Raw genomic sequence first — 25,708 nt, forward strand, 5'->3', positions numbered from 1 at the left:
CGACTTCGGAGGCCCCTGAACCACTTTGCCTCAGCTGAGAATTTGCCCCTTAACATTTTCTGTGGCACTTCCCAGCCTGATACGGGGGCACGGGGTGCTTGGGAGGGTTGAGGGGTCCCACAGGAGGGGCAGAGGCAATTCCAGCAGGTGGAGAGGAAGGTACATGTCCTTTCCCACATCCTCTGTGCTCCCAGAGCCGAGCCGAGCCCACCTGTGGCCCCACATCTGGCTCCCTGCATCCCCTGGGCACTTGAGCATCACCCCTCACACTAGCACAACTCCCAGTGCGTCCCAGCAGCTGGGGGCTCTGCACAGAGCAGAGGAACTGGCAACACAGGGGTGGGGGGCTGCAAGCAGGAGGGCTGGTGGGGCACCGGGCTGGAGACCCCAGCCTGTAGCCCCAGCAGAGAGCTCTGAGCAGGAGCCACAACACCAGGGCACTGGGTCTGATGCATCGACAAGGAAAGAAGTGGTGGAGGAGACCGAGGAGGGCTGGTGGAGGGTGGCCACAGCAAGAGGTGGCCCCACTGTCCTTGCAGAGACATGGCAGCAGGGCCGGCAGGTACCGGGTGCATCCCAGCTCCGAAGTCGAACCACAGGGGCTGCGAGTGAGCTCCGTGTGGAGGGGCAGCCGGGAGGTGAGGCTGCGCTAGCTCTGAAGCACAGTGGCAGGCTGGGTTTTAGCTGCTCTGGCCTGGAAAGATGGCAAACTGGTCTGAACTGGCTGCTGAGCGGGGACGGGTGGGGACAGTCAAAGCAGCAGGTGGTGGGGCGTCGAGGGGACAGAGTCCTGCCTCTGGCTGCGGAAGGACTGGGGGCACGGGGATGGACCCCGCTCCCAGGTATCCCCTGTGCTTACTGGAAAGGGCATCCAGGAGGTGATGGAGACGAGGCAGCCAAGCGCCAGCGCGCAGGACCGTGCTGCAGGTGGGACGAGACAGCACAGACCTTCGCGGAGGCTCCGCGGAGCCTGGCCTGTCGCAGCAGGTGGCACTCGGGACACATCCTTCCCGCAGGGAGCGGTCCTGGCTCCGTGAGCTCGGTCTGAGCAACGTGGGCTTGCTTGGAGCTGGGCTGATGCTGGGGCACCAGGCTGGGGACCGGCCGCATCCACAGGCTGAGCAGAGCTGCCAGCCCGGCCGCGTCCCGGCGAGGCGTGTGCGGCACCAGCTGCGCCAGGGCAGCTCAGCACCACTACACCTGCGACATGAACACACCGGCCTTCACTGCTTGGCTCTGCCCCAGCCCGGACCCTGAGACCCGGGGGGGCAGCTGCCCCCTGCCCATGGGGAAAAAGAAGGACGGTGGAAAAGAAAAGCAAAAGGAGAGGAGAGGGAAGGACGGTGGGGAAAGAAAGCAAAAGGAAAAGGAAGGACGGTGGGGAAAGAAAGCAAAAGGAAAAGGAAGGACGGTGGGGAAAGAAAGCAAAAGGAAAAGGAAGGACGGTGGGGAAAGAAAGCAAAAGGGAAAGGAAGGACGGTGGGGAAAGAAAGCAAAAGGAAGCAAAAGGAAGCAAAAGGAAGCAAAAGGAAGCAAAAGGAAGGACGGGGAAAAGCCTTTTCCCTGCCGGCGATGGGCGGCCGGGCCGGGGGCGCGGCGCTGTGGACCCGCGGCCGCAGGGGGGCCCCCGGGCTCCGCCGCAGAGGGCCCGGCGGTGGGACCGGAGCCACCGAGCATCCTCCCTAAGTGCCGGGCAGGGCCGGGCTGGGCCCTTCACCTTAATTAGCGCACCCTAATTAGCGCTTTAACCCTCTCCTGCCTGCACGCGGCATTGACACCCCACCCCACCCGGGCTGGGGGTCTGGCGCAGCGCGGAGGGGCGGGAGGGCCTGGCGGGGGGCAGAGGGGAGGGCTGGTGGTCCTGAGCTTGCGGAACAAGGGGGGCTTTCTGCGGAGAGCAGCGAGCACCCTGAGTTAAATGAACCTCAGGGGGCTGTGGGCTCCCTTGGCAGTGGGAGGTGGGTGCAATAGGGTGCCGGAGCACGCAGCGGGTGCGTGCCGCAGCTCAGCACCAGCAATGGCTGTGTCCTCTGCAAAGTGGGGAGGGTCCTGGAGGTCCCACCCGCACCGTGCACGAGCCCTGCCACCCACCCTCAGCAGAGGCAGCCCCCGCTGGCTGAGGGCAGCGGAGCAGCCTGTGGCACTTTGGGGCATTCATAGCAAAATGCTCATGTCCTGGCACTAGCCACCCCCCACCACCTCCTTGGCAGCAGCTGGATGAGGCCCCGGTGCTGGGGCGGTGAGCAGAGCTCCTCCAGCCTGCTGGGCGACTGCCATCCCAGCAGGAATTTCAGGACCTGTGGTGCCTCCTGTTCCCAAACATGCCTGTCCCCCCTGGCCAGCTGCCTGGGCTGGTCCCCACCTCAGCTCCATCCTGCCTGGGGGCAGCAGGGCCCGTGGGCTGGGTGCTGCCAGCCAGGAGCCACATCCCTGCTGCCCCCCAGCATCCAGCATCCAGCATCCTCCCGCTCCCCAGGCCTGGGCACCTGGCTGAGCCCCCCTCCCATGAGCGAGCAGCTGGCAGACGGCAAGGGCCATGCCCGGCAAGGGGGGAGGCAAGAGCCAGCAAATCCTGCACATGCAGCCAGGGAGCTGCCGGTGACATTCGCGCTGGTCACAGGGACAATTCCCGCATGGCATGTGCAGCCCGGGGCTCCCTGAGGACTGGCATTCTCCCAGCGGGCAGCGGCACAGCGGGGTCGGGGAGGGGAAGGGGGGCTCATAACGGCCCCCTTTGTGTGGGTGGTGAGAGGAGAGGTGAAGCTTTGACGTCAGCCTGGGAGGAATTCCTTAATGCCATTCAGGCCTCCCTCGCCCGCCTTGCTAATTGCGTTTTATGTAATAGCTGCAGCTGGGCTCCCAGTCTGCTATTGAGAGCGGGATAAGACAGAGTGACTGGGGTGGCGGGGGCCACGGGGCACACCAAGCTGGTGCCACCGGGCACGAGGACCCTCATGGCCCTGCACCCTGGGGTCCTGGGGCTCAGCCACCCCTGCCCCGGAGTGGGGAACAGGTCGCATCCCCTGCGAGCCACATGGCATGGGGCTGGCGTGGGTGCCCACAGGGAGAACGGGCACTGGGGGCTCCTGGGGAACACCAGAGGTGGGTCGGAGGGTTCCTGCAGGGGTGGGGGGCACCAGCACTGTGGCCGAGCCGGCGGGGTGGGACCTCTCTGGTGGGCACAGCCAGAGGAATGCTTTCCTCTGCAGGATTTCCCTTCGCTCCCTGTTTGGGACTGGTTTGCCACATTGCAACCGCTCTGCCGGTGCCACCCAAAGGCACCCTGGGGTGCCCAGGCCCCACGGCATGGGGCGAGGGGTGGCCAGGCAGCACTGGCCCCCATCCCCTGCCTCCTGTGCATGGGCACCTGTCACCACAGCAAGCTTTGAAGAAGTAATAATAATAATAAATTGGTTTGGTATCTAAGGGGTAATTGCACTTAATGGAGATGAACAAGGCAGCCATTTATCTCACTAGTGTTACGCCGTCAAGCTTCCAGCTGCATGAGCCTCAGACGATAAAATAATATATTAGCTGCCCTCTGCTCTGCTGGTGGGGCTCCCAAAACATCCCAGCAGCGTCCCCGTGGCTCTGGGGACCTCCCTGCGTGCCCAAGGAGAGGAGCACCAAGAGCTGGAGGCTGCTCCCTCGTGCGCCCAGAGGCACCCACCTCCTTTTTGGGGTGCTGCTGGCATTGCCTCACCCCCCGTTTGCTGCTGCTCACCCCACTGCAAACCTTGGCATGGGGACCCTCACCCAGGCACCCGCCGGGACAGCCCATCCTGGCACATCGTGGGGATGCAATGCAGCGGGGGAGTTTTCCCAAGGAGGAGGGGGAAGATGAGGAGAAAGGGGGTCTAGGGGCGCGGGGATGCTGGCAATCATCAGTGGGAAAGACGGCGGGACCCCAGGCATCCCCTCCCCCTGGCTGGCTGTGGCCAAACTTAGGCCGTAAAAAGAAAGAGCTGGTACCAAGGATAACATGCTTCACATTCCTGCGCTGTCTCCGGGGGAATTTCGACTGATCTACATGAAAAATACTCACTGCCCCTGAGGTCAAAGTGTCTGGAGGAAAAATTTCCGAGCGGAAAAGCTTAAAGTGGTGCAGAGACACAGCCGGCAGCTGCTCTGGGGCACTCGGGTCTCACCTGGTGAGAGTGGTGGTGGCCAGTGCCAATGCCACCATGGCCAGTGCCTGTGCCACCATGGCCAGTGCCTGTGCTACCGTGGGCAGGGCCAGTGCCGCCATGGCCAGTCCCAATGCCACCATGGCCAGTGCCTGTGCCACCACGGCCAGTGCCAATGTCACCATGACCAGCACCTGTGCTACCGCTGGCAGTGCCCATGCCACTGTGACCTGTGTCAATGCCACCACTGCCCTCCGCAGAGCACAGCAGGGCACAGGAGGCTGCTGCCACCACCCGTGAGCCCATCCTGCTTCCCTGATCCCTACCGGGGCCGGGGTGGGGGTCTGCCTGCCCACATTATAGCTTCCCTTTTCTTTCTTGCAGCCAGGGAATGGTGGGGAGGGAGCTGCTGGATGGATGGGAGCTGATAATGTCCCGTGCAGCCCCTTTCCTCCAAGCCACTGCAATTAAAACCACGACTGACGGGGTCCAACCTCCTGCTGTGAGCTCCTGTAGCTGCTCGGGCAGGGCATGTCCTGGCCGGAGACAGGGACAGGGACAGGGAGGTCAGCACGGGCACTCTCAGATGCCACCTGCCTGCTCTGTACCGGTGATGTGGTTTTGGGAACCGCCTGCTTTCCAGACCGCTGCCACACTCTCTTGCACTCTTGGCCAGCACAGGCACTTGGGCTTCTCCCGGGGGCGTCTGGACCCCTCCCAGGAGTGGTTCTCAGCAAGCTCAGCACCCAGCAGAGAACACCATCACCCCGTGCGCTGCAAATGCCTCCCTCTCCAGGGCTGCTGCCGGTGGTGAGGGGATCGAGGCACCCATGTACATCGTCTGCAGCCATCAGAGGTGCATCAGCCACACCGTGGAGCAGCTCCTGCTGACACTGGGCTTTGGAAAGGCCAGTGCCTGTGGGTGCTGGCTGCCTGTCACCTGCTGTCCCTACACCACAGGCTGGTCCCAGGCCCTGCCAGCCTCCGAGCCCAAGCTCCCTGCCCGGACACACGGGGTGAGCAGCAGCACCTCGAGCTTGAATGACCCCAGCAGCCCATGGCTGAGCTGCACAGGGAGGGAGGGGGGGGGGGGAAAGCCCTGGGGTCACCCCCTGAACTGCACGGAGCAGAGCCCCGGTGGATCTGGCTGCTGTTATACTCATGGCCAATCTAATAATTTAATTGCACATTTAAAAATAAATACTCGTCTGGAGTAGGGGGAAAGAAAAGCTTATGGAAGAAAATGAAGAGGAATTTAATTAAGGGCAGTGTCGGGAATGTCTCTACCACAATAAAGATAAGGAGTATCAATTGCTTCTTCCTAGGATCAAAGTGAAGGGCTGGAGGGGGGAAGTGGGGCTGTCGGGCAGCTACAAAGCGCAGGGGAGGGAGGGGAAGGCAGGGAGAGAAAGGCACACAAGAGAAAGCAGGAGAAAGACAGCTAGATAAGATTAGAAAAATAATTGATCGTGTAGCTCCCCGAGGGCTGCCTAGGCTCGCAGGTCGATCGTAGCATGGTGGAGGCTGGGGGGGTCTCCCTGGCTGCCCCCTGCCCAGCAAGTCACCGCGGAGGAGCAGGGGGAAGGGGCAGCACCATCCTTCCCGTTCAAACTGCCTCATCTCGAGGTACTGACCCAGCCGGGCACCAGCCGGGCATCCCTCAGCTGAGACCATGGCTTGGCTGTGCCGGTCCCTGGTCACCCTCGTGGGGCTGAGCAGGGATGTGCAGGTCCCACCATAAACCAGTGCAGGTCCCACCATAAACCAAAGTCAATGTTCACTGCCCCACATCAGGCAACAAATGGCACAAGGTGATGGCCAAAGACTCAGGGTCCTGGTACCCCCAAAGGCTCAGGGTCCTGCCACCCCCAAAGGCTCAGGGTCCTGCTACCCCCCAGGCTTGCTGGAGGGTCCCTGATGGCTCTGCTGTCCCTGCCCCCTGTGCCCGTGGGCTGGTGGCCTCCTGGCTACCAAGAGCAGGTGCTGCAGGCAGAGCGCAGGGGCATGGGGCTGCGCTGTGGGCAGCTCCCTGATGACAGACACCCTCATCCCAGCCCTTTGCTGCCCACGGAGCACCCCAGGTTTGTGCAAACCATCCTTCAGGCAGTCCCCAGGGTGACCTGTCTGGGGCAAAGCCCTGACAGCGCAGTGACTCAGGTGACCCTACAGGACACTGAGGTTTGCAACACCTTCTCTCATCGAGTGTCACCTTGATGGCATCTCCACAGTGTCCAGGGCAGCACCTCTCCAGCTGGGCAGGGCTCCACTGGGACTGGTGTACTGGGGGAAAGCTGCACCCCAACACCACGACCCTCCCAGGTGGATCTGCACGGTGGTGGGCACAGGGCAACCAGCACAGGGGGAGCAGAAGGCTCTAAAATGCCTCTGCCAAGAGCCATTCCTGTAGCAGCTGGGAGCCCCCGTCCCCCAGCCCAGTGCTGTGAGGGAGCTTGTCCCATGTCTCACACGGGAAGGGAGCGCAGAACCGCTGGGAGCTGCAGGGGAGGGTGATTTTCCCAGCGTATCTGGTTGCCAGTGAATGCAAAGAAGCACCCAGACGGGTTTCTTGAAAGGGCTGGACCTGGTGGGTCCCAAATCCAGCAAATCCAACCGAGGCTGTCCTGACAATCCAGTGAAGCAACGCTTTGCATCTTTAGGCACCCAAGTAACTGTGTGACTCCAGTTTCTTCAGGTGTAAAATGGGAACGCCAATATCCATCTACCCACAAGACCTACCGCAATGTTGCCAGGAGGCCTGCTTCTTGCTGGTGGTGTTTGCATAGGTTGGGACATCATTGCCATGTCGGGAGCAGGTTTGCATCCCGGCTGGGAACTTCCTGCAGCGGCACTGCCCTGCATGCGAGCGGTGCTGAGCCCTGCCCCCCCCCAGCCGCTGCCTCTGGAAAAATGGGCACCTTTCTTGCTTCACCTGCTTTTGCAAGAAGCCAAGCCTGCACCCAGAGAAAGCGGTTCAGCCGGCTCTGGCGGGGAGGGCTGAGCTGGCAGCCTGGCAAGGAGACAGCATCTGGGTGTGCCATGTCCCCGCGGAGCCCCAGCGCAGCCCTGCTCTCGCCGGGCGATAGCAGCCGGCAGCCCCCGGCGCAGGCAGCCGGTGACGGCGTGCCTGGCCGGGCGGTTGAGCCAGCGTGGCTCGTTTGCCGTGTCTCCGTGGGAGCCCCGCCAGCTTTGCGCCTCCCATGCCTGCTTTGCACATATATGAAGCGCTTGAGAAGCGTAGGGGTTTCCATTGCCATAAGCCGTGCCCGCCTGTGCCCAGGGGCTCAGCAAGGGATGGGCTGTTGGATGCTCGGGAGAAGGAGTTGTCCAGTGAGAGCATTTGGGGGTCCCACCGTGGAAGCTCACAGCAGGCATGATGGGGCAGATGGCCCTGCAAGTGATGGGCAGGACAGGAGATGGCTGGATGGTCCCTCAGCTGGAAACCATGCTCCAGCGGTGCTGGCACAGCACCCTCTCCTCATCCCCTCTGCCCCATCCTGCTGCAGAGAGGACCACAGCCCCAGTGCTGCAGACCCCAGGACTGTGGAGCTGCTGGTCTGGGTAGGTGGGCAGAGTTGTGCTGCTCAGAGAAATCCCGCGGGCTTCCCCCTCCGGCACAGCCCCAGCAGCACTGCCGTGGCTTTGGGAGAGCACTGGGGCTTCAAGATGGTTACCAGCACTCAGTTATCCACGTCCCTGGTGGGGTCCAGGATTACGTTTTTAGGTCTCAGGCTCAGATGTGATGCAGCCATTCCTCATGCTCCAGGGAAACAGGATCAAAGTTTCCGGGTGCCGCTTTCTCCCCCTTTTCAGCCGCTCCGGGCTGCAGCAAAGTGCCATTGAAGACGGGAGGACTTTCATGTGGGGATTTCTCTTTAGATCTTCAAAGAAATCCAGCAATCAAACAGGTAGTTGTGGAGGCACCTTAAAAAGAAAAGCCCTACTTTGAAAGCATCACATGCAAAAGAAACATCTAAACTTTGTTGTGTTAATTGTTCTGGCACTCAAAGTTACGACAAAATGTCTCAAAAATATTTTTGGCTCTGGGCCCATGACGCGTCAGACAGACAAAAAAATGCTCAAGCAGAAAAGCTGAGGAAAAGAAAACCAACAAGGGGAGATTTCTACACGAAGGAACGGCAGTGTGGCTCAGTCAAGGCTGTCGGGAGGATGACAGCCTCCAGGCAGCAGATACGAAAAGCCAGAGCGCTTGGGGCATCCACCCACGTTCCTTGAGCCGCTCCGTGCCCTGGGCATCGTTAGGAGCCAGTTGCTAATGAGAGCAGGCTGTGGCCCTGCCACTGTCTCCTTTCCACCGATACAAGAACGGTTCTCGCAAGCGCCAGCGGAGATGCCAGCTGCACCCTTGCCCTGCCTGCAGCCGCTTTCTCAGCAGTTACATGCAAGTGGCCTCTGCTGCAGGCTGTCCCTGGGGGTCACAGGCATCCCCCCCCCAGGAAGGCACATGCCTCCCTTCCCACGCTGTGTCCCCCCGAGCCTGCTCTGCCTGTCCCACTCCCAGCCCCAAATATGGGCTCAGCGCATCCGGGCTCCACGGCACAAGCCCGGGCAGGAGCGCGGTGCTGTGGGGTGACTCAGGGCCACGGCAGCTCCCCGGGGCCAGGGGAGCGCTGACAGGTCCCCTCTGCCGGGACGCCCAGCCCAGCCCGGGCAGGACCTGCTGGGAGTGGTGGGGCAGCCACCCGCTTCCACTCCTCCAGCCAGCTCACTGCTGCTCCGGCCCCAAAATATCCTTCTCTCTCCTTTTTTTAGGGTGCTGGGGCTGCTTGCGGATGACGCATGGGGACGTGGCTCCGGGAACAGCCCCCAGGTAAGTGGCAGCTACAGGTCTGGGCTGGTGCATGGTGCTGCATGCCTGGGGTGTGAGCGAGCCACCAAGCCACAGCCAGGCCAGCCACCCCAACCCCCTCCCCACTGAAAAATCCCTGGAAATGCCCAGTTTTCATGCCTGACAATCCTTACACCTGCCCTCCGGCAATGGCTGCAACACCAGTCCCTGGGGTGCAGCCCATGGGGATGTACCAGTTTCCCCCAGTAAGAAGCCAGCACCCTGAGGACTAGCAGGAGGGGGTCCTGACTGTCCCCCCAGCAGCCGCGGCACTCACTGCAGGCTGGCTTCACCTGGACAACCCCTCGGGACAGTGGCAAGGGAAGTTTGCACCAGTTGGTATAAATCCACAGTGCTCCAAGCACTCCAGCATCACCCATCATCAGGGACAATTTATCTTTGAGTGTTTCATCCCCTTTCCCTCTCCCCGAAGCTAGCCCAGCAGGAGCACAGCTCCGCTCCCACACACCAAGGCAGCACTGCCAGCAAATGCTGAAGTCACCCCCAAAAAATGGCATTTTCTTAACAAAACGCCCCTGAGGTCATTTTCACCCACTTCAAACACCCACAGCAGGGATGGGGCAGGGGGGCTGCGCTGAGCGGCTCCCGGGAGCTGGGGAGGCAGGAGGGAAGCAGGAGGTTTGTGAATCCTCAAGATGAAAGGGCTGAATAAAGAAGAGATGTTAATAATAGTCGTGGCCTGAAAGGGGGGCTCAGGCCCCAGCTGTGGGGGGCAGCTGCCATACGGGGGGCAGTGGAAATCAGGGCTGGGATGAAAGGAGCGTTACCAAGGGCTGGTGGGAGAATGCTGAGAGCACGGGCACAGTGCGGGGAGGGGGGCACCGGCAGGGATGGGGAACAGTCACTGCAGCCCCCTCCCACCGATTCCGAGGTGCCCTTGGGTTCAGACTGCCTCCTTCGCCTGCTCATCCAGCCCTGGGAGTCTCCGACTGCATTTCTCACCCTTGCGCATCGCTGCAGGACAGGTGGGGTGGGAGCTCCGCTCGCTGCCGCAGCCCTGGGGGGCTGCCGCAAGCCTGAGCCGACCAAGACACCACTCCTAAACTGGTGCAAAGAGCAGCTGCCACCAGCCGGGACACACGTGGTGGGGTGGTCAGCATGTACTCTGAAGCCGGCACACAAGAACATTTTCTTGAAAATTATTAATGAAACAGGACCGCAGCACCTTAGGATGCTCCAGAAACCAAACCCACCAACGCTTTCCAAAAAGCAAGCTCTGTCCCTTCCCCAGCGTGACCTCCACCTTGGGATGCTCCATGCCCCCGCACCCATGGGTGCTGCAGCCCTCGACTTGCCCCCTCCCACCTCAGCAGCCCACAGGGCACTGGAACTTTGCCCTGGCTAAGCTGGATGCCCTCAGAGCAGTTTTAAATGCTCCGACATTTCTTAATAACACGGGAAGCACGCAGGGAATGCGCGGCGGGGGGCAGAGCGCACGTGGCCCCCCATGGCTTTGGCCGCGTGGGACGAGGGGTGGCATTCCTGGCAGGCAACCCTGCCACCCTGCTCCTGCGGCTCAGCCTCTCCGCGGTGGTGGTGGAGACCTGAAATGTCTCTTATTAACCCAACTGGAAACGGGAAATCGTTACAGCGCTTTGTAAAGCAATAAAACTGGTCTCAATGCAGCAGCAGGAGGAGAGGACAAAGGAAGCTGGGGGAAAGGGTCGGAGAGGAGACAGCCCGGTGGTACCTGCCACGGCCGAGCTCTGGCTGCTGGGGCCGTCTCGCTCTGTCCTTTCTCCAGCACCTGCCGGCACTGCAGGTGGAGATGGCAGCTGCCCAGCAGGCAGCTCCTGCAGCCAAGACCTGCAGATATTCCACAAATCCAAACCCACCCACCACCGGCGTTGTCAAAGCGCAGTTTGGGAGCAGAGCTGGGACACCCTGCGGTGGGGAGGGGGTAACAAGTCCACCATCCTCAGCAGCCACCCACCCCCATCCATCACAGCTTTCCCTGAACTTCAGGCTCACACTCGTTGCCCTCCGGTGCAGGGGCACAGCGCAGGCAGCATCACTGCAGCAGTGCTGTGGTACTGCCACAGCAGGTCCTGCCCCCAGCCAGCCCCCCTCACGGGGTCACACAGCTGCTCAGCCTTAAAAACTACAGCCAGTCACCATCCTGGTGGGTGCTGAACCCCCACATAAGGGATATGCCAAGGCACAGCTCAGCACCGCACAGCACTGGTGGGGAAAGCACCAGTTTAAGCCCACGCAGCAGCCTTGGCACTGGAGGGGCCAAGTACATGCTGCACGAAGGTGTTATACCCCAGAGGATACATCCTGAGCTAACTCACACTTACCTTTACTGCAGCAAGGCCCAGCACCATGCACAGCCCCATCCTGCCAGGAGCAGCACCCTATCACACCTCCCTGCTCCCCCGAGCAGCAGTGGCACAGCAATCAAGATAACGACTCGGATCTAGCATTTGCTTTTAATTTAATGGTTTTCTCAAGACCACCTCTGTAGGAAGGAGGGGAAATCACACACACCCTGGAGAAGGGAAAGGGCCAGCGTACACGTGGCAATAGTGCAACGGAGCTTCGATGTGCGGCACATGAGACAACGGCACAGACACCTCCACCCACCACCCCCTGTAAAAAACATCTGGGAGTCTGTTACGGAGCCAAACACATCCTGTGCTGCTGAAGTTTTACATCAAGTTGGACAAAGGCAATAAATAAAGACATGGTGCCTCAAAGGCACTTTTTTTTTTTCCTCTTCCTCCTTTTGACATTAAAAAAAAAAAAAAAAATAGTGATGTTACCATCAGAGCATGTTCTCAGACTGGGGTTTTGGCCAGATCCAGTTGGGTTTCTCAGCATAGGAGAGGGAAGAGCCAAAGCCTGGGTGGTTTTGCATCCCATTGCCGGCACATCCCAAGAGCCCAGCCAGCAGGCAGCAGCCAGGGCAGCACCCCTCAGCCCCTCACCAGCACCTTGCTACATCTCCAGCTTGTTTGAGGTATATATCACCTGCCCCATCTGTTATCTTGTGCAGCCAAAACACAGTGCAAAGGAAAAAAAAAAAAAATTCACAACCCCTTGGTTTCCCCCCACCCCCAATGAGATGAACCTGTTTGCGAGGGGATGAGGCAGCGAGGAGCCTCCGGGACCCCCCAGCCCCTCTGCAAGGGCAGTGGCTGGATCACTCAGAACTTTGGTCCATTTAATGTCCCGGCCCTGGGGCATCTCCCTGCCAATGCCCCAGAGCCACCCTGGTTCCCTCCCCACCTGCGCTCCTCCCCAAGGGGCACAAGGCTGCGAAATAAATACGTGGGATGTGGCTCAGCAGCACCAGCAGCCCTGGGACAGGGAGGGCTCGGCCCCCTCCCCAACACGTACCCCCCCGGGGAGCCCTGCCAGGAGGTGCCCTCAGCTCAGCTTCATGCCAATGGCCACAGCACGTCGATAGACCTCAGTGACATTGTCACAGCCTGCCAGGGACAAGCTGCTCTCTCTCAGGGGGCTCCGGCAATGTGTCACAGTCCAGCGGCGCAACCTGCGCCCTTCCTCCATCTCCTCCTCCTCTTCCAGCCGCAGGAGGCTGTCGGCGGAGATGCAGCCCCGCATGCCCCTGCCACCATGGGGGACAAGGGCAGGCAGGTCAAGTTGATCGAAGGACTCCGTGGAAAGGATGCTGTCCTCGCTCACGGCGCTGGACGGGCGGGCGCGGGGTGCCTGAGGCAGGGGCACCTCGCTGAAGCTCCCAAAGCCCTGCCCAGGGAGACCCTCTGGCTCGGTGCTGCTGGAGGAGTACTTGCCGTTGTGCTTGAGGATGCCTTTCCTACGGGTGGGGAGACCCTGGGGGCCCTGCTCTGGGGAGGGGTTGTCAGCAAACACGTTCCCATCAAGGTCCAAGCTCCCTGCATCCAGGACATCCCCAGACTCACAGCACTCCAGGGATGAGTAATATCCAGACTCCCTCGTCGGGGGCTTTTTCAGTATTCCCTTCTTGGGCACGGCCATGGGCACCGCTCCGACATCCGTGCTGCAAGGCAGCATGCCCGAGGACAGGATCTGGGTGAGATCCGCAGCGGCCACCTCCCCATCCTCACCCCTCGCCTCTCCCACGGGCACTGCCGGTGGGGGGCCAGGGCCAGGCACCTTCTGCTCGCAGGAGTTTCTCTTCTTCAGAATGCCCTTAGGCCGCTTGAGGATGGACTTGGAGGGGTTCTCCGGGGCCAGGGCCACCTCCTGCAGCGCGTGGGAGACATCGTTCTCCTTCTTGGACTTCTTGAGGGAGCGCTGCCGCTCCAGGGCTACACCGGGGATGTGCTGCTTCAAGAAGCATCGCACCTTGGAGCTGTTCTCCAGCAGGGGCCGGGAGGAGCGGCGGAGCCACTCTGCCACCGTGGCCAGGGGGGACTCACTCTCCCGCAGCAGCTCTTGCTCCCCGATGGGCACTTTGTAGCCCCAGTTAACCCACCAGTGCGTGGCGATGTCCTCAATGGTGGCACGACGCTCCGGGTTCACCATCAGCATCCACCGGATCAGCCCACAAGCATCTGGGGAAGAGGCAGGTCAGGCACTGAAGGAAACACGTGGGAGGGGGATGCGTGGGGTGGTGGGCGTCCGCCTACCTGACAGCTTTGTGGGTTCCCGGTAGTCCCCACTCGTGATCTGCTTGACCAGAGTCTTGTAGTCGTGGCCATCAAACGGCATCGTGCCGTGGACCAGGATGTAGAGGAGAACACCCAGGGACCAGCTGTCCACCTGCCAGAGGGACAGATGAGCCTGGAGGGGGGGACAGCAGGACCAGGCTGCCCTGGCCCCCACCCTGGCTGGGCAGGACCCCCCACCAGAGCCTCAGCAGGCTCCCAGAATGGCAAAAGCCAAGGGGGAGGACAAAGCATGGGGCAGGACCAGCTCCAGCCACCTGCATCCCACCACGTCCATCCCTCTGTGGCTCCCACACACCAACCACACGGTACTTGGTCTTAGGCGACCCCCGTTACCCCAAAGCACGCAGGCAGGGCTCTGCCCACAACGCTCCGCTGGAAAACACCCAGTGCCTTCCCAAGGCCGAGCAAAAAGAGGCAGCACGACATTCCCATCCACAGGGGGTGAAGCACAGCCTACCTCCGGGCCCTTGTACGGCCTCCCATTGATGATTTCGGGGGATGCGTAGAGTGGGCTGCCACAGTAAGTCTGCAGAAGTTTATCCTGCTGGTAAATGTTGGACAGGCCAAAGTCCGCGATCTGGAGAGACATTTATAGCTGTTATCAAGCAGCAAAGCCCCCCTTCACGGGTGGAGTACCATTGCCACCCAAAGCTCCCCAGCTGGGAGCTCGGCCAAAACCAGTGCTGCCCTCAGCACCCTGCTCCTGGGTGCCCCCAGCCTCCTCAGGGAGCAGCAGCGGGCTGGGTGCCCACCCCCAGGGCTGCTCCTGCCCCTCTCCCCCTCCCAGAAAGCTCATCCCAGCCACCACAGCAGCTGCCCTGCGGCTCTGCTCCTCCAGCACCAGCACCCTGGGAGCAGAGGCACAGGTGGGGTTAGAGGGAGAGCTGCCGGGCTCTCCTCCAGCTCCTTCACAGCCACACCAGGTTGCTTCAGCCCCTCTCTGCACCACCTCGCACACTCGTTCGTTATCCTCATCACGCCCATCACCTCTCACTGAGCAGCAGGTACAGCCCCTGCTCATGAGCTCCCAGTTGCAAAATTACCCCCTTTGAGATAAAACCCCGCAGCCCTTTATCACCGACCGCAGCAGATTCCCAGCTGCAGCCATGCCCTTCCTCCCCGGGCGGCCACAGCATTCCCAGCTGGGGCAAAAAGCATCACTCAGAGCCAGCGGAGCCAGGAGCTGCCCCACACCTCCCTCCGCCAACCCGGGAGGTGCACACAGGGACCAGGACTTTCGCTGGGAGAGTCCCTCCTTATCCAGCCAGTCGGGCTTTGACCTCAGCGTTCAGACTTTGCCCTCTTATCAGCAGAGAGATAGATAACGGCTTTAATAGGCAGCACGGAGCCTCTCCTGCTCAGCTGCCAGGTGCAGATGGCAGGGGCAGGTACAGGCGCCCTCCTGGCTCCCCATCTCCTGGGCAAACAGCAGTGCCAGGCTGATCCCAGCAGTCCCAGTGCCGACAGATGGCTTCCCGCAGCTCCGCAAAGTGCGTGCCCTGCAGGGACCATGGTGTTGTGGCCACCCCCAGTCTGCCCACGCTGGGCAGCATCCCTTAAACCCCTCTGCTGGGTGACACCCAAAGCGCGGCCAGGCTCTCACCTTGATGTTGCCGTTGGTATCGAGAAGGATGTTCTCCAGCTTCAGGTCCCTGTGAACGACCCCATTCTGCACGAGGGAGGGGAGAGCCGGGTTTAGCTCACAGCAGGTTTGGGGAAGGGAAAGTCAGGTGGCATGGGGAGGTCACTGCCGTGCACAGCGGCACGCGAACAGGACACTGTGACAGCAATCGGAGGAGCAGTAAATAACCCTGGGTGCGTCAATGAGGACGGGCTGTAAACCATGACCCAAGCCGTGTGCTATCAGCTCCCCGTGGTGCTCAGGAGCACGAGCAGGGCAGCACCCCGCGCCAGCACCCCACACCGGGTGCCACGCTGAGCTCCCGCACCCTCCCCAGCCACCCACCCATGAGAGCGGCCAGTGCCCGCTCCCGCCGGGGCACAGCTCCATGATTTACCAGGACCTGCTACTGCCCAGCTAAGAGAGACTCCAACTTGCTTCAGGTTCAGGAGGTGCCCTGCAACCCCTCCTCCCTGCCAAGGGCACGCGGGTACCCAGGAACAATATATGACAGGGCGCGACCTCAGAGCATCCTCCAGGGAGACCCACAGGCTCCACGGTCAGGGCCCTGTGGGTTTACATCCCTTTCAGGGGCTGAAACAGGTGACCCAGGGCTCAGCTTTCAGCGCCAGCAGACAGCCCTGGGTGTCTCCAAGTCGATAATTCCCTGGCAGGGTTAGTCACCCTATGCCGCAGCAGCGGAAAGCCAAGACAAGGACTTCCCGAAAGCTGCTTGAGCGCTGCTTCCGTGCCAGCCCAAGAGCTGCCGCACCCCAGGTGAGAGGCAGAATGAACCCCTCTCCAGGAAAGGCCAGTGGCCACCAGCTCCCCTCACCTCCCAGCCCAGGCTGAGCTTCCCCATCACGCACCAGACCCCTGCCCAGCCCCAGCTGCTGCACTTCTGCCCGGAGCCTGCCAAGCACACAGGAGCGATCCCTCCGTTCTCCCACCGGGAAGGTGGTGGGAAGCGTGGTGCTGACCCACCTTATGGCAGTAGTAGACAGCTGACACGACCTGTCGGAAGAAGTGGCGTGCCTCCTGCTCCGTCAGCCGCTGCCGCTCGCTGATGTAGTCGTACAGATCCCCCTTGCTGGCGTATTCCATCACGATGACGATCTTGCTGCTGTTCTCAAACACTGCGCAGGGATGGGAAGCCACAGGGCATTAGGATGGATTCGCAGAGGTAAGGGACTTCTCCTGCCTTTTAACGGGCAGGTGGAGCCCTGACCAACTTAACACACTGCCCACCCCAGTGCCTGTGCCCTCAGTCTGTTTTGCAAAACAGAAGGTGTCGGGGTTTCTGCAGGTACCCACAGGTCGGAATGGGGTGGCCAGAGCTGCCACCCGCATCCCACAGTGCCACTGGGGCTGCTGGACAAGCGGCCTCTGCAGCCACACAGCACGGGAGGAAGGGCCCTGCTCTGCCAGGGGGTGACTAAGACACATGGTTCTTTGCTAGATAGAGCTCTGCCAAGGGGAAAGGCGATGGAGCTGCTGGCTGGCCTTTCTACACGTTCCCATTGCTCTCAACACAGCCCTGGCTCGAGCCGAGAAAAGGAGCATTTTCTTCCTGTTGCAGAAAGCTACCTCAATATTTTTTGAATTCCAGCAGTCAGCGTGACTCAGTCCTTGCAAACACCGCCCATGAACTGCCAATCCACTTGCTTTTGTTGAGAGGACAAAAGGACTCTGGATCCCTCACACACACCAGAGGCAGCGATAACGCAGGCACCGGCCACATGCCGGCACCGCACAATGAACCCCAGCAGAGCCAGCCCCGAGGGAGAGTGCGGAGCACGCTGGGTTTGCGGCCAAAGGACTCAGCGTTTAAGCAAAGACTGATCCAGCTGGAGCTTTGCTCTAAGTCTAGTCATAGTTAGAATTTGAGAAATTCCCCTTTGGTCGGTGTTGTCCAGACACCCTGGGAGCAAAGCCCAGCCCTGGCCGTAAAGCCAAGCCCAGCAGCACCCAGAGCTCTCCCAGCACCCTGCGTCCAGCCAAGCCCAGCAGCACCCAGAGCTCTCCCAGCACCCTGCAGTTTGCTTTTCCTGTGCCCCAGGGGAGGGAATAAGTGGGACTCCAGCACTGAGATTAGCTCCTGCCTCAGGCTGACAGCAAAGTCACAGATTCCCATCGCTCCAGCACTTGCCGTGGCTGGGGCGAGCATCCAGCACAACCAGACCCACACACAGCACACTGGGCTTTGCTGGGAGCCCTGGCCACCAGCTCCCCCTCCACGGCACAGCCTCTCGCCGGCAGCAGCACCAAAGCTTCCAGCCTCAAAAGGCCACACAGACTCCTGGAGCCAGCTTTCCTCTCCGGGCGGGAGGCGATGGGTTGGGAAGCGGCTATTTCTGGAGCAGGTATTTCCCCTCGCCGCTGCTCTGCGCAGAGGCGGGGGAGTGCAGCGGGGAAACCGCAGCCCAGCAGCATCTGCTCTCCCTGCTGGTGCTGAGTCACCAGCACCACACAGGCCATAGCAAACAGCTTGTGCTCTGAATGAGAAGGGCAGCAAGCGCTAACCCCACTGCCGCAGAGCCTGCCCTGGTACCCAGCCCACCTGGGAGGCTCTGCTCGGGGATGCTGCTGGGATGGGAAGGGGAGAGGAGGGCTCACCTTCGTGGACAGCAATGATGTGGGGGTGGTTGAGGGAGGACATGATCTCAATCTCTCTCCGGATGTGGACAAGGTCCTGCTCATCCTTGATTTTGTCTTTCCGGATTGACTTGATAGCCACCTGCGAATGAGCACATGCAGAGAGGGTCACCTGGCTGTTGGGGCCAGAAGCATCGTGGCTTCCCAAAGCCTGTTGCAGGGCAAGAAACCCACCCCACCCCCCTTTCAGGAAGGGGCTCACAAGCAAGAGATCAATAGCCTATCTTCCCCATTCAGGCGTGCTGCACCCAAAAGCCATGCTGCACGGCTCCACTGAAGCAACTCCAAATAAAAAAAAAGTGAATTTTATCAATTAGGGGTTTTTACTTTCCAAGTCCTGATGCTGTGCACGAGGGAGAAGCTCCCCCCACCTCCCCCCTAAGGGAAACCTGCTGCCAGCTCCTACCAGGAGAGCTTGCCAAGCCTCCTCCTGCAGGTAGCACAGCCCTGCTCCTCATTTATGTGCCGTGGCTTACAGGAATTGTGTCCCAGGCTACAGCCGCCGCTGGACCGCTGCCAGCCAGAGGAATGTGACCTGCACACATGACTTGGAAGATAACAACAACAACGTCTTCTTGGGGTCATGAAAGCAGGAAGAAAAGAAAAAAAAAAACAAAACCCAAACAAAAAAACCAAAAAAAGAAAAACAACCACCAGGTTTTGTTTTCCTCGTAAATACTTATTTCAAGGAGCTGATCATGTAAAGGTAAGAGAAAGTTTGCTATTAAAGAGTAGATCCCTCCTAGGCACAGGACTGTACTCCAGCCGGCCTGGAGACATGGTGCCGGACGATGGAAGCTGCTTTCCAGCCTTTCACTTGGGTTTTCAAGTTATCCTCTACAAGGAAATTGAAAGGGGAGGAGAAAGAAGAGTAAGTGCTGGAGAATAGATGCCTTCTAATCCTCTTTCAAAGGGGCTGGGGAGAGACAATGTGCTCCTAGGGTTGAATTTACAACTGAATCCAGCAGAACCTCTTTTTTTCTATCAGACAAGAATGCGGAACAGCATTAATCCTGTAAAGGAACCTCCACGCAGGTCTCCCAGCAACGGGGAGAGGGGCCACGGACACCCGACGGCCCCAGCTGCCAGCACAGGAGTGATGCTCATGGCTACAGTGTGCAGGGACCCTCCTCCGCCTTCGGCTGTGCAGGATGGATTCTCGGCCTCACCTCCTTCTGATTTAGGGGAGTCAGACACCTCGTTCCCTGAGAGCTAGACCACCAAGCAGCAACAGCAAAGGGCTCAGAGCAAGTCTGCAGCCCTTGCTAAGTAACACCCATTGCACCCACAGCTAGTCACCCGGTACTAAAGCAGCAAGATCCCAGCTGCCACATCAGTGTCTCCATGGGAGGACAGGTCAATTTGAAGAGCTCAGATGGGCAAGAGAGATGGCCGATGGAGTCCCTCCAGCCCCAGAGCTCTGCTGCACTAGTCCACTTCAGGCCAGCACTGGCCAGGGCAGAGGTTGCCTCCTGCTCACTGGGGAAGCATCACGCCTGCATCAGCCCCAGGGGTTGGAGCAACCAAGCAGAATGGACTCTGGCCAAAGAAAGTCCAATAACCCAGGTGCAAGTTTCTGGGCAAAGCTTCTGAAGGCGCTTAATAGCGTCTTGAAAGCCAGGTATTCTTTTCCCTGACCTTTGTGCTAGGTTAACGTTTAACAATTTTTTTGCTCCAGCCCCTGATTACCTGACCCCCAGTAGAACGCGGGCAAAGCCTTCCTGCAGCAAGCCAGCCTGCTCCCAAATTCCTGTTGACTCACTCTATTCATCTCCCCCCTGAAGCTCGACATCCAACCCAACTGCCGCAGGATTTTGCGGTGCATGCAGCGCGTGTTTGCTGATCAAGATGCTCATGCACATGCACTGCTGAGCCGGGGCTTAGGGCAAGATCCACCCTCCATAAAAAGACAAAGTGGCTCCAGGCTGTGGGAAGCCTTAGGAGATGCCACCGGGTGTATTCAGCAGGGTGCTGGTGAACGCCCTTGCCTACCAGCCCGGTGGTTAGTGACCTCCAAGGCAGAGGGAGTCAGCAGCCCTGAGCAGGTTTAGGGCACTGTTACAGCCCCGGGGCTCGCCTGCAGACAGTAACGGCCAGGCACGATGCACAGCAAGGGTACGGCACTGTTAGGGTCCTCATCTCATACAAAGACTAAGCCAGCCACTCAAGGTGGGATGATTTATCTGCCTGTCAAGCGCTGATGGGGAGGCTAAACCCTGGGCCATCCCATCCTTCCCCAGGGGTGCTGAGAAGCAGCTTTGTTCCAAAACATCCTCTACCTAAGAGGGATGACAGCAGAGGATCCCTTGAGACAGAAAAGGCTGTGCCACCCTGGAGACAGGGATCAGCAGCTTCAGGGACACAGCACCACAGCCTACACACTGCCTCCACCACCAACGCCATGAGAAGAATCTCCTGCAGGAAACATCCCCAAGAAGTCCCGCTGCAGGAGCCTAGAGAATTTGAGAGTCCATTCCAAGTCAAAAAGCCTTTTAATTTTTATTTTTTTTGGGGGGTGGGGGGGGTGGGGCGGGAGGCAGAGCAGGTATTCTCAGCAGCTGCTGAAAGGTGCATTCAGCTACAACCCCAGGCAGCACTTCAGAAGTTATTCCAGTTTGTGAGTGCAGCATTTCATGCTCCATGAAACATGGATTACAACCCACTAGGGAAGAGACCAGTGCTCGCCCCTTACTGGAGATCAAAAGAGGCTTTGCTGCTTTGGAATATTCCAGGTGCTGCCTCCCCCTTGACAACGCACAAGGCCACAAATACATTTCTGACACCGCAAGCGAGTCCCACAGAAGGTCCCTCTTTCTGTTTGACTTGGCTGCGGGCCAGGGCTTGGGAACCAGGCTGGAAGAAAAAAAAAAAAAAAAAAAAGGCTAGATGCTGCCATGCAAACAGGTGCAGGAACCAGTTTGCACCACCATGGCACATATTACCGAGTCTTCAAACTGAGAGATGCAGGGAAAAAGAAAAGAAAAAAGGGAAAGGAAAAAGAACCAGTGACTCTCTCGCCACCTGCTTAATATTTCAGGGACACAACAATTTTCCAAGGACTGGGGAGGGCACTCAGCAGAAGTACCCACCAGAAGGTATGAGCATCATTTCACCTAAAGGATTTCTAACTGGAAAACAAGGGGTTTTCAGACAAAGAATGTTCATGGAAGTCCCCAAAAACCCTTCAGCTGTGGGAGCTTGGTCTTCCCTGCAGCCTACCAGCTGGTTAGAGACACCTTGCTCTGAACTAAGTCCGGGTAGGTTGGTTAAAATTCAGAGGAGAAAAAAAAAAAAAAAAAAAAAAAAAAGAAAGCTACGCAGCAAAACGAGATGGTTCAATATTCAGTGCATCTGACAGCAGCACTTTCTGATTAGCCAGAGGCAAAAACCAGGCACGGAGCAGCTCCAGCGTTACAGCCTCAGCCGGTAACGTTGGATCCACGCAGCCCACGAGGAGTAACTGGCAGAGGCTGCAGGACCTGCTCTCACACCTCGGTGTTTGGGAAGTGAAAACCACTTGGAGCAGGAGCAAACACCCACCCAGCTCAGGATAAGCCTGCAGATTAAACAGGTCCGGAAATGCCGAGTGCTACAAGAAAGAATTTGTGGGAAGAGGGAAGATTTGTGGTTAAGCCTCCCGTTCCTACACGGCCAGCTCGTCGAGGTACTAGTTAGTCCATCCAGCCTTTGACTATCTCCAGCATTTATTGGGGAGGCATTGGCTTGTGTGTTTAATTTGCATTATAACAGACCAACCTGCTAGCCAAACCAGCCCCTGTCCCAAGGGGCTTCCACAGGCAGGTGAGTTTTCTGGCAGCTCAGCCATTCCCCACACAAGCTTTGTGAGGTGCCGCCAGGGAAAGCCAAGGCTTCTCGCCCATCCCGAGGGGAGGGATCCTTCCAGGTCTGTGGGTGGAAGCTGCATTTCAAGGCCCTGATTATGCAGCAAAACAGCAGCTTCTTCAGAATCAGATAGGCCAATGGAAATGGCAGAGCTGACTTACCGAAGAGCGTTACACAAGAAAACCTCTCGGATTTACAGTGGTTTTCCTCGGCACGTTAGCGATGCAGCCTCACACCCTGCTCAGCCCTCAGCACCTGCCCAAGCTGGTCCAGCCGTGGGACCCCATCGCTCCCCCCCAGCTCCCAGGACAGGCTGTGGGTGCCAGCGCCTTTCTCGGGTCCCAGCACCCTGTGGTGCAGGATGCACCGGAGCAGGGAAATCACGTTCAGGTTTATCCTTTGAAACCTTGTGGATTCCAAAAGGCCAGGGCTGCCAGGCCAGCAGCACCCTGCTTCCCTGGGGGTGAGGGTCCCCCACTTCTCCCTGCACGCCTCCGGAGGGCTGCGCTGGATTGAGCCATGCATGGCACACAGCCACTCGCTTGCCAGGGGCTCAGCATCCCGGACGGGGATGCAACCCCCCCCCAGCCAGGGCAGGGGCGCTGCGGGAAGCCCTTCAGCCTCAAGTGCAATGTTTGCTCTCGGCTGCCGGGGACCTGCGGCTCCTCTCGGCAGGAAGGCCAAGGCGGTCAAGTGGGCAAAGGGAGCTGCAGCCCCCCCGGGGGGTGCGAGGCCCCTCTGGGATGCTCCCCCCCGCCCCCGCGCGCGCTTCCCGGCTACCGGCGGGGCCGCACCTCTCGGAGCGGGGGATGCGCAGAGCCCCGCACCGGCTCACGGGGAGGATGCCCCGGGGGATCCTTACCAGTTTACCGGAGCGCTCCCGGGCTTTCTTCACCTTCCCGTAGGTGCCCTTCCCCAGCGTCTCCAGGAACTCGTAGCGGTGCTTGAGGTTGTGCTTGTGGTGGTGCCGCTTCACCGCCTGCTTCTTCATCAGCGGCCGCGGGGACTTGATTAACCCCTCGGCCAGCGAGGCGGCCAGCGCTGTCCCTGTCCCTATCGCTGCCTCCGGCCCCGCCGCCCGCTCCATCCCCGGCTTCGCCGCCCGCCCGGCTCGGCTCCGCTCAGTTCAGCCCGGCCCGGCCGCTAAATGCGGCGGCCCCGCCGGCCGCGCCCCCCCGCGCCCATTGGCCGCCCGGCGGCGGCCGCCCCGCCCGGGAGCCGGTGCGAGGGACGGGGGGGGGGCTGCGGGGGGTCCCCACGGGCCGCCCGGGTTGGGGGTGGCGAGCCACGGGCCTCTGGGGGGGACCCCACGGGCTTCTCGGGTGGGGGGGGGCACAGACACGGGCCTTCGGGGGGGACCCCACGGGCATCCCGGGTGGGAGGGGGGGAACCGCGGGACTTCGGGGGGGATAGAGTGGGCGGGCGGGGGACCCACGGGCTTCCCGAGTGGGAGGGGGCACCCACGGCCCTCCTGAGTGGGAACAGGGGGACCCCACGGGCCTCCCAGGTGGGAGGGGGGGACCCACGGGACTCCGGGGGGGACAGAGTGGGGGAGTGGGGGACCCATGGGCTTCCCAGGTGGGAGGGGGCGACCTCCTGGGTAAGAGAGGGGGAACCCCCAGGCCTCTGGGGGGGGGAGACCCCGCACCGGGTGGGAGCGAAGGGGAGGGCGCAGAGCATGGGGCTGAGGGGGGGGCATGCACCAGGGTGCAGGGGGGCACCCAGAGCTGCATGCCCGGGGGGGCGGCAGAGGCAGCCCAGGGGCAAGGCAGAGGGGCAGGGTACAAAGCAGCAGCCACAGGGGCAGCGGGACGGGGGTAGGGGGGTGTCCCGCAGAGTGGGGGGAGTTGGGGGTCCCCCAGAAGGTGATGCAGGGAGAGACTGGCACCCAGAGGCTGGGAGGAGGCGCAGGACCAGAGTGCTGGGGGGATGCGGAGCAAAGCCCCTGGACCTCGCACCAGGAGAGCCGCAGGGATGGGGGGAGATGGACATACAGGGGCACACACACAGGTGCTGCGAGGAGCCACAAGGCACCCAGGACTCCCAAAAAAAGTAGTTATTGAGGGCAAAACCAGGGAGGGGAGAGGCCCGGGCAAGCGCAGCCTGTCTGTGCTGTCCACAGGACCATGCCTTGGCCTCCTGGACACAGCCTGGCAGGGACAGCGTGTCCCACCACCAAAGCGGGGGGCAACATCTGCGGGCTGCTTGGCGCTCCCACACAAAGGCTTTTTACGGACATTTCTGGTTAAATCGGCAGCAGCTTTTTATGGGCATTTCTGGTTAAATCGGCAGCAGTTTTTTATGGGCATTTCTGGTTAAATCGGCAGCACCTTCCCGTGTGGTCTTTTTGCCCCTGTGGTAAATCTTTGTTTTGAGATATTAAAAGAATGCAATTCTTTCCCAAAGCAGCCAAAACAAAAGCTCTTGCCCAGCTCTGGCATGTGTGAGGACACACCGTATCGATCGAAGGAGGAGATAACTACAGCATTACTCATCCCCCGGCTCAGACCTGGATTTTCCCACCACTTCCAGCAGCTCAAGGGCAGCCTGGCAGGGTGAGTCAGAGCAGGGGCTCCTGAGCATCCCGGAGGGATGATTGAATCCAGCACCCACCCCTCTTTGAGAGCTTCATGTCCCAAAGGTGGTGTAGGATGGAGCTGTGCAATGGCCCAGCACTTGCTCGCAGCGCGGCTGTGTCAGGATGAGACCCAGGCAGGTGTCACAGTCTCCTGGCTGGACTGGCAAGCTGCGTATTGGAGGCCTGACATTATAAAATGACATGTTTTATATATATATATATACACACACATTTATTTATATATGTTTTTATATATATATCTATTAAAGATGTTTAAAATATCTGCTGGGTAGCTGTATCAACAGGCACCAGAGCCCAGGTCGTGGAGACAGCCGTGCACCAAGCTTCTGCTCCTCCGTGGCTGTGATCTGTCTTGGTGGTGGGAAACCTATATATTAAATACCATTTCAACGCAGTTGGGACACACTGGTATCTTGTGCTGCCACTGTCCTGGATTTTTATTGCTGGTGGCCGTGTGGCACCTCCGTTCCTTACGAGATGTCAGGGATGAACAAATTGCAGCTTCAGGCTGGTCCTGCATCCTTTCCACCCTCAACCCCCCCTACACCCCCACCAGCCGAGCAACACCGTAACCCACCAGCAAATCCCTCTCCCCGTTTTAAAATGAGTCATCTCCCACCAGTGCACCCAAAGATGATACTGCGCTGAAGCAGAGTTGCCATTATGAATTATTTACTGTGCAGGAACAGGAGCTGCGTTTCCATCTGCAAGTGGTGAGCAGGGCCCATAGGGAAGATAAACAAGGCGTAGATGAGATTAACTAAACTGCTGTAATTTCAATGTCAAAGTAAACAGATAGGATCCTGTTCAGGCACAGCCCAGAGACTGCAGAAGAGTTGAAGGGGGAAGGTACAAGCCTACCTTATTGCAATAAACAAAGCAATTTCGCTCTCCTAAGATGAAAGTCTGTCTCCCGGACACTGCAAGCCCGCAGAGTAACGCCACTGACAGCTGTGGGATCGCTCCTGGTGTAGCGGGATCGCTCCTGGTTTAGCCCACCCATCCAAGAAAGCGCTTGAGCACGCATTTAACCTTAAGCACGTGTTTAATACTCCCGTTGATTTATAAGGATGCTTTCCAGAGGCTTTCCCAGTGATGAAAGGAAGCCGAGACTTGGTTAGCTTCTCTTTCTGTTTCTACCAGATAAATCTTTTCGGCAATTTTCTGTGTTGTCGCCCATACAGTAGGCTTAGGTATGCTTTTGTTGTAGGCTGGCTCAGGAAGCCTATTTTAATGGAAATGTCAAGGGACACAGATCTAAGTCCACTGGAATCCACTGATAAGGATCCTTTATTGTAACAGTATAACTAGGGCTTTCTCAGCAGTGGGGAAATCCACTAAAATTCCCCCTGCCTCCCCCGGCTGCAGCCTTAG

At 59.5% G+C, this 25,708-nt stretch overlaps 1 protein-coding gene across 1 annotated transcript; it reads right to left on the reverse strand.

Annotated features, from left to right (window-relative positions):
• Nucleotides 1-11,414: 11,414 nt before the first annotated feature.
• Nucleotides 11,415-22,863, reverse strand: NUAK2 (NUAK family kinase 2). Its single transcript, XM_055728396.1, has 7 exons — nt 22,598-22,863; nt 17,854-17,974; nt 16,222-16,373; nt 15,220-15,285; nt 14,074-14,193; nt 13,575-13,707; nt 11,415-13,499 (listed from the first exon to the last, which is right to left on the reverse strand). The coding sequence occupies exons 1-7, from the start codon at nt 22,820-22,822 to the stop codon at nt 12,367-12,369; spliced, it is 1,950 nt and encodes a 649-aa protein (XP_055584371.1). The 5' UTR covers nt 22,823-22,863; the 3' UTR covers nt 11,415-12,366.
• Nucleotides 22,864-25,708: the final 2,845 nt, after the last annotated feature.

This window comes from Falco cherrug, chromosome 16, assembly GCF_023634085.1.
Source record: "Falco cherrug isolate bFalChe1 chromosome 16, bFalChe1.pri, whole genome shotgun sequence".
Lineage (NCBI taxonomy): Eukaryota > Metazoa > Chordata > Aves > Falconiformes > Falconidae > Falco > Falco cherrug.

Coding starts and splice junctions, on each gene's coding strand:
- NUAK2 (XM_055728396.1), bottom strand. CDS start 22,822: ATGGAGCGGGCGGCGGGGCCGGAGGCAGCGATAGGGACAGGGACAGCG. Junction 17,975..22,597: donor GGGAGCGCTCCGGTAAACTG/GTAAGGATCCCC, acceptor GCTCATTCGCAG/GTGGCTATCAAGTCAATCCG. Junction 15,286..16,221: donor CTGTCTACTACTGCCATAAG/GTGGGTCAGCAC, acceptor TCCCTCGTGCAG/AATGGGGTCGTTCACAGGGA.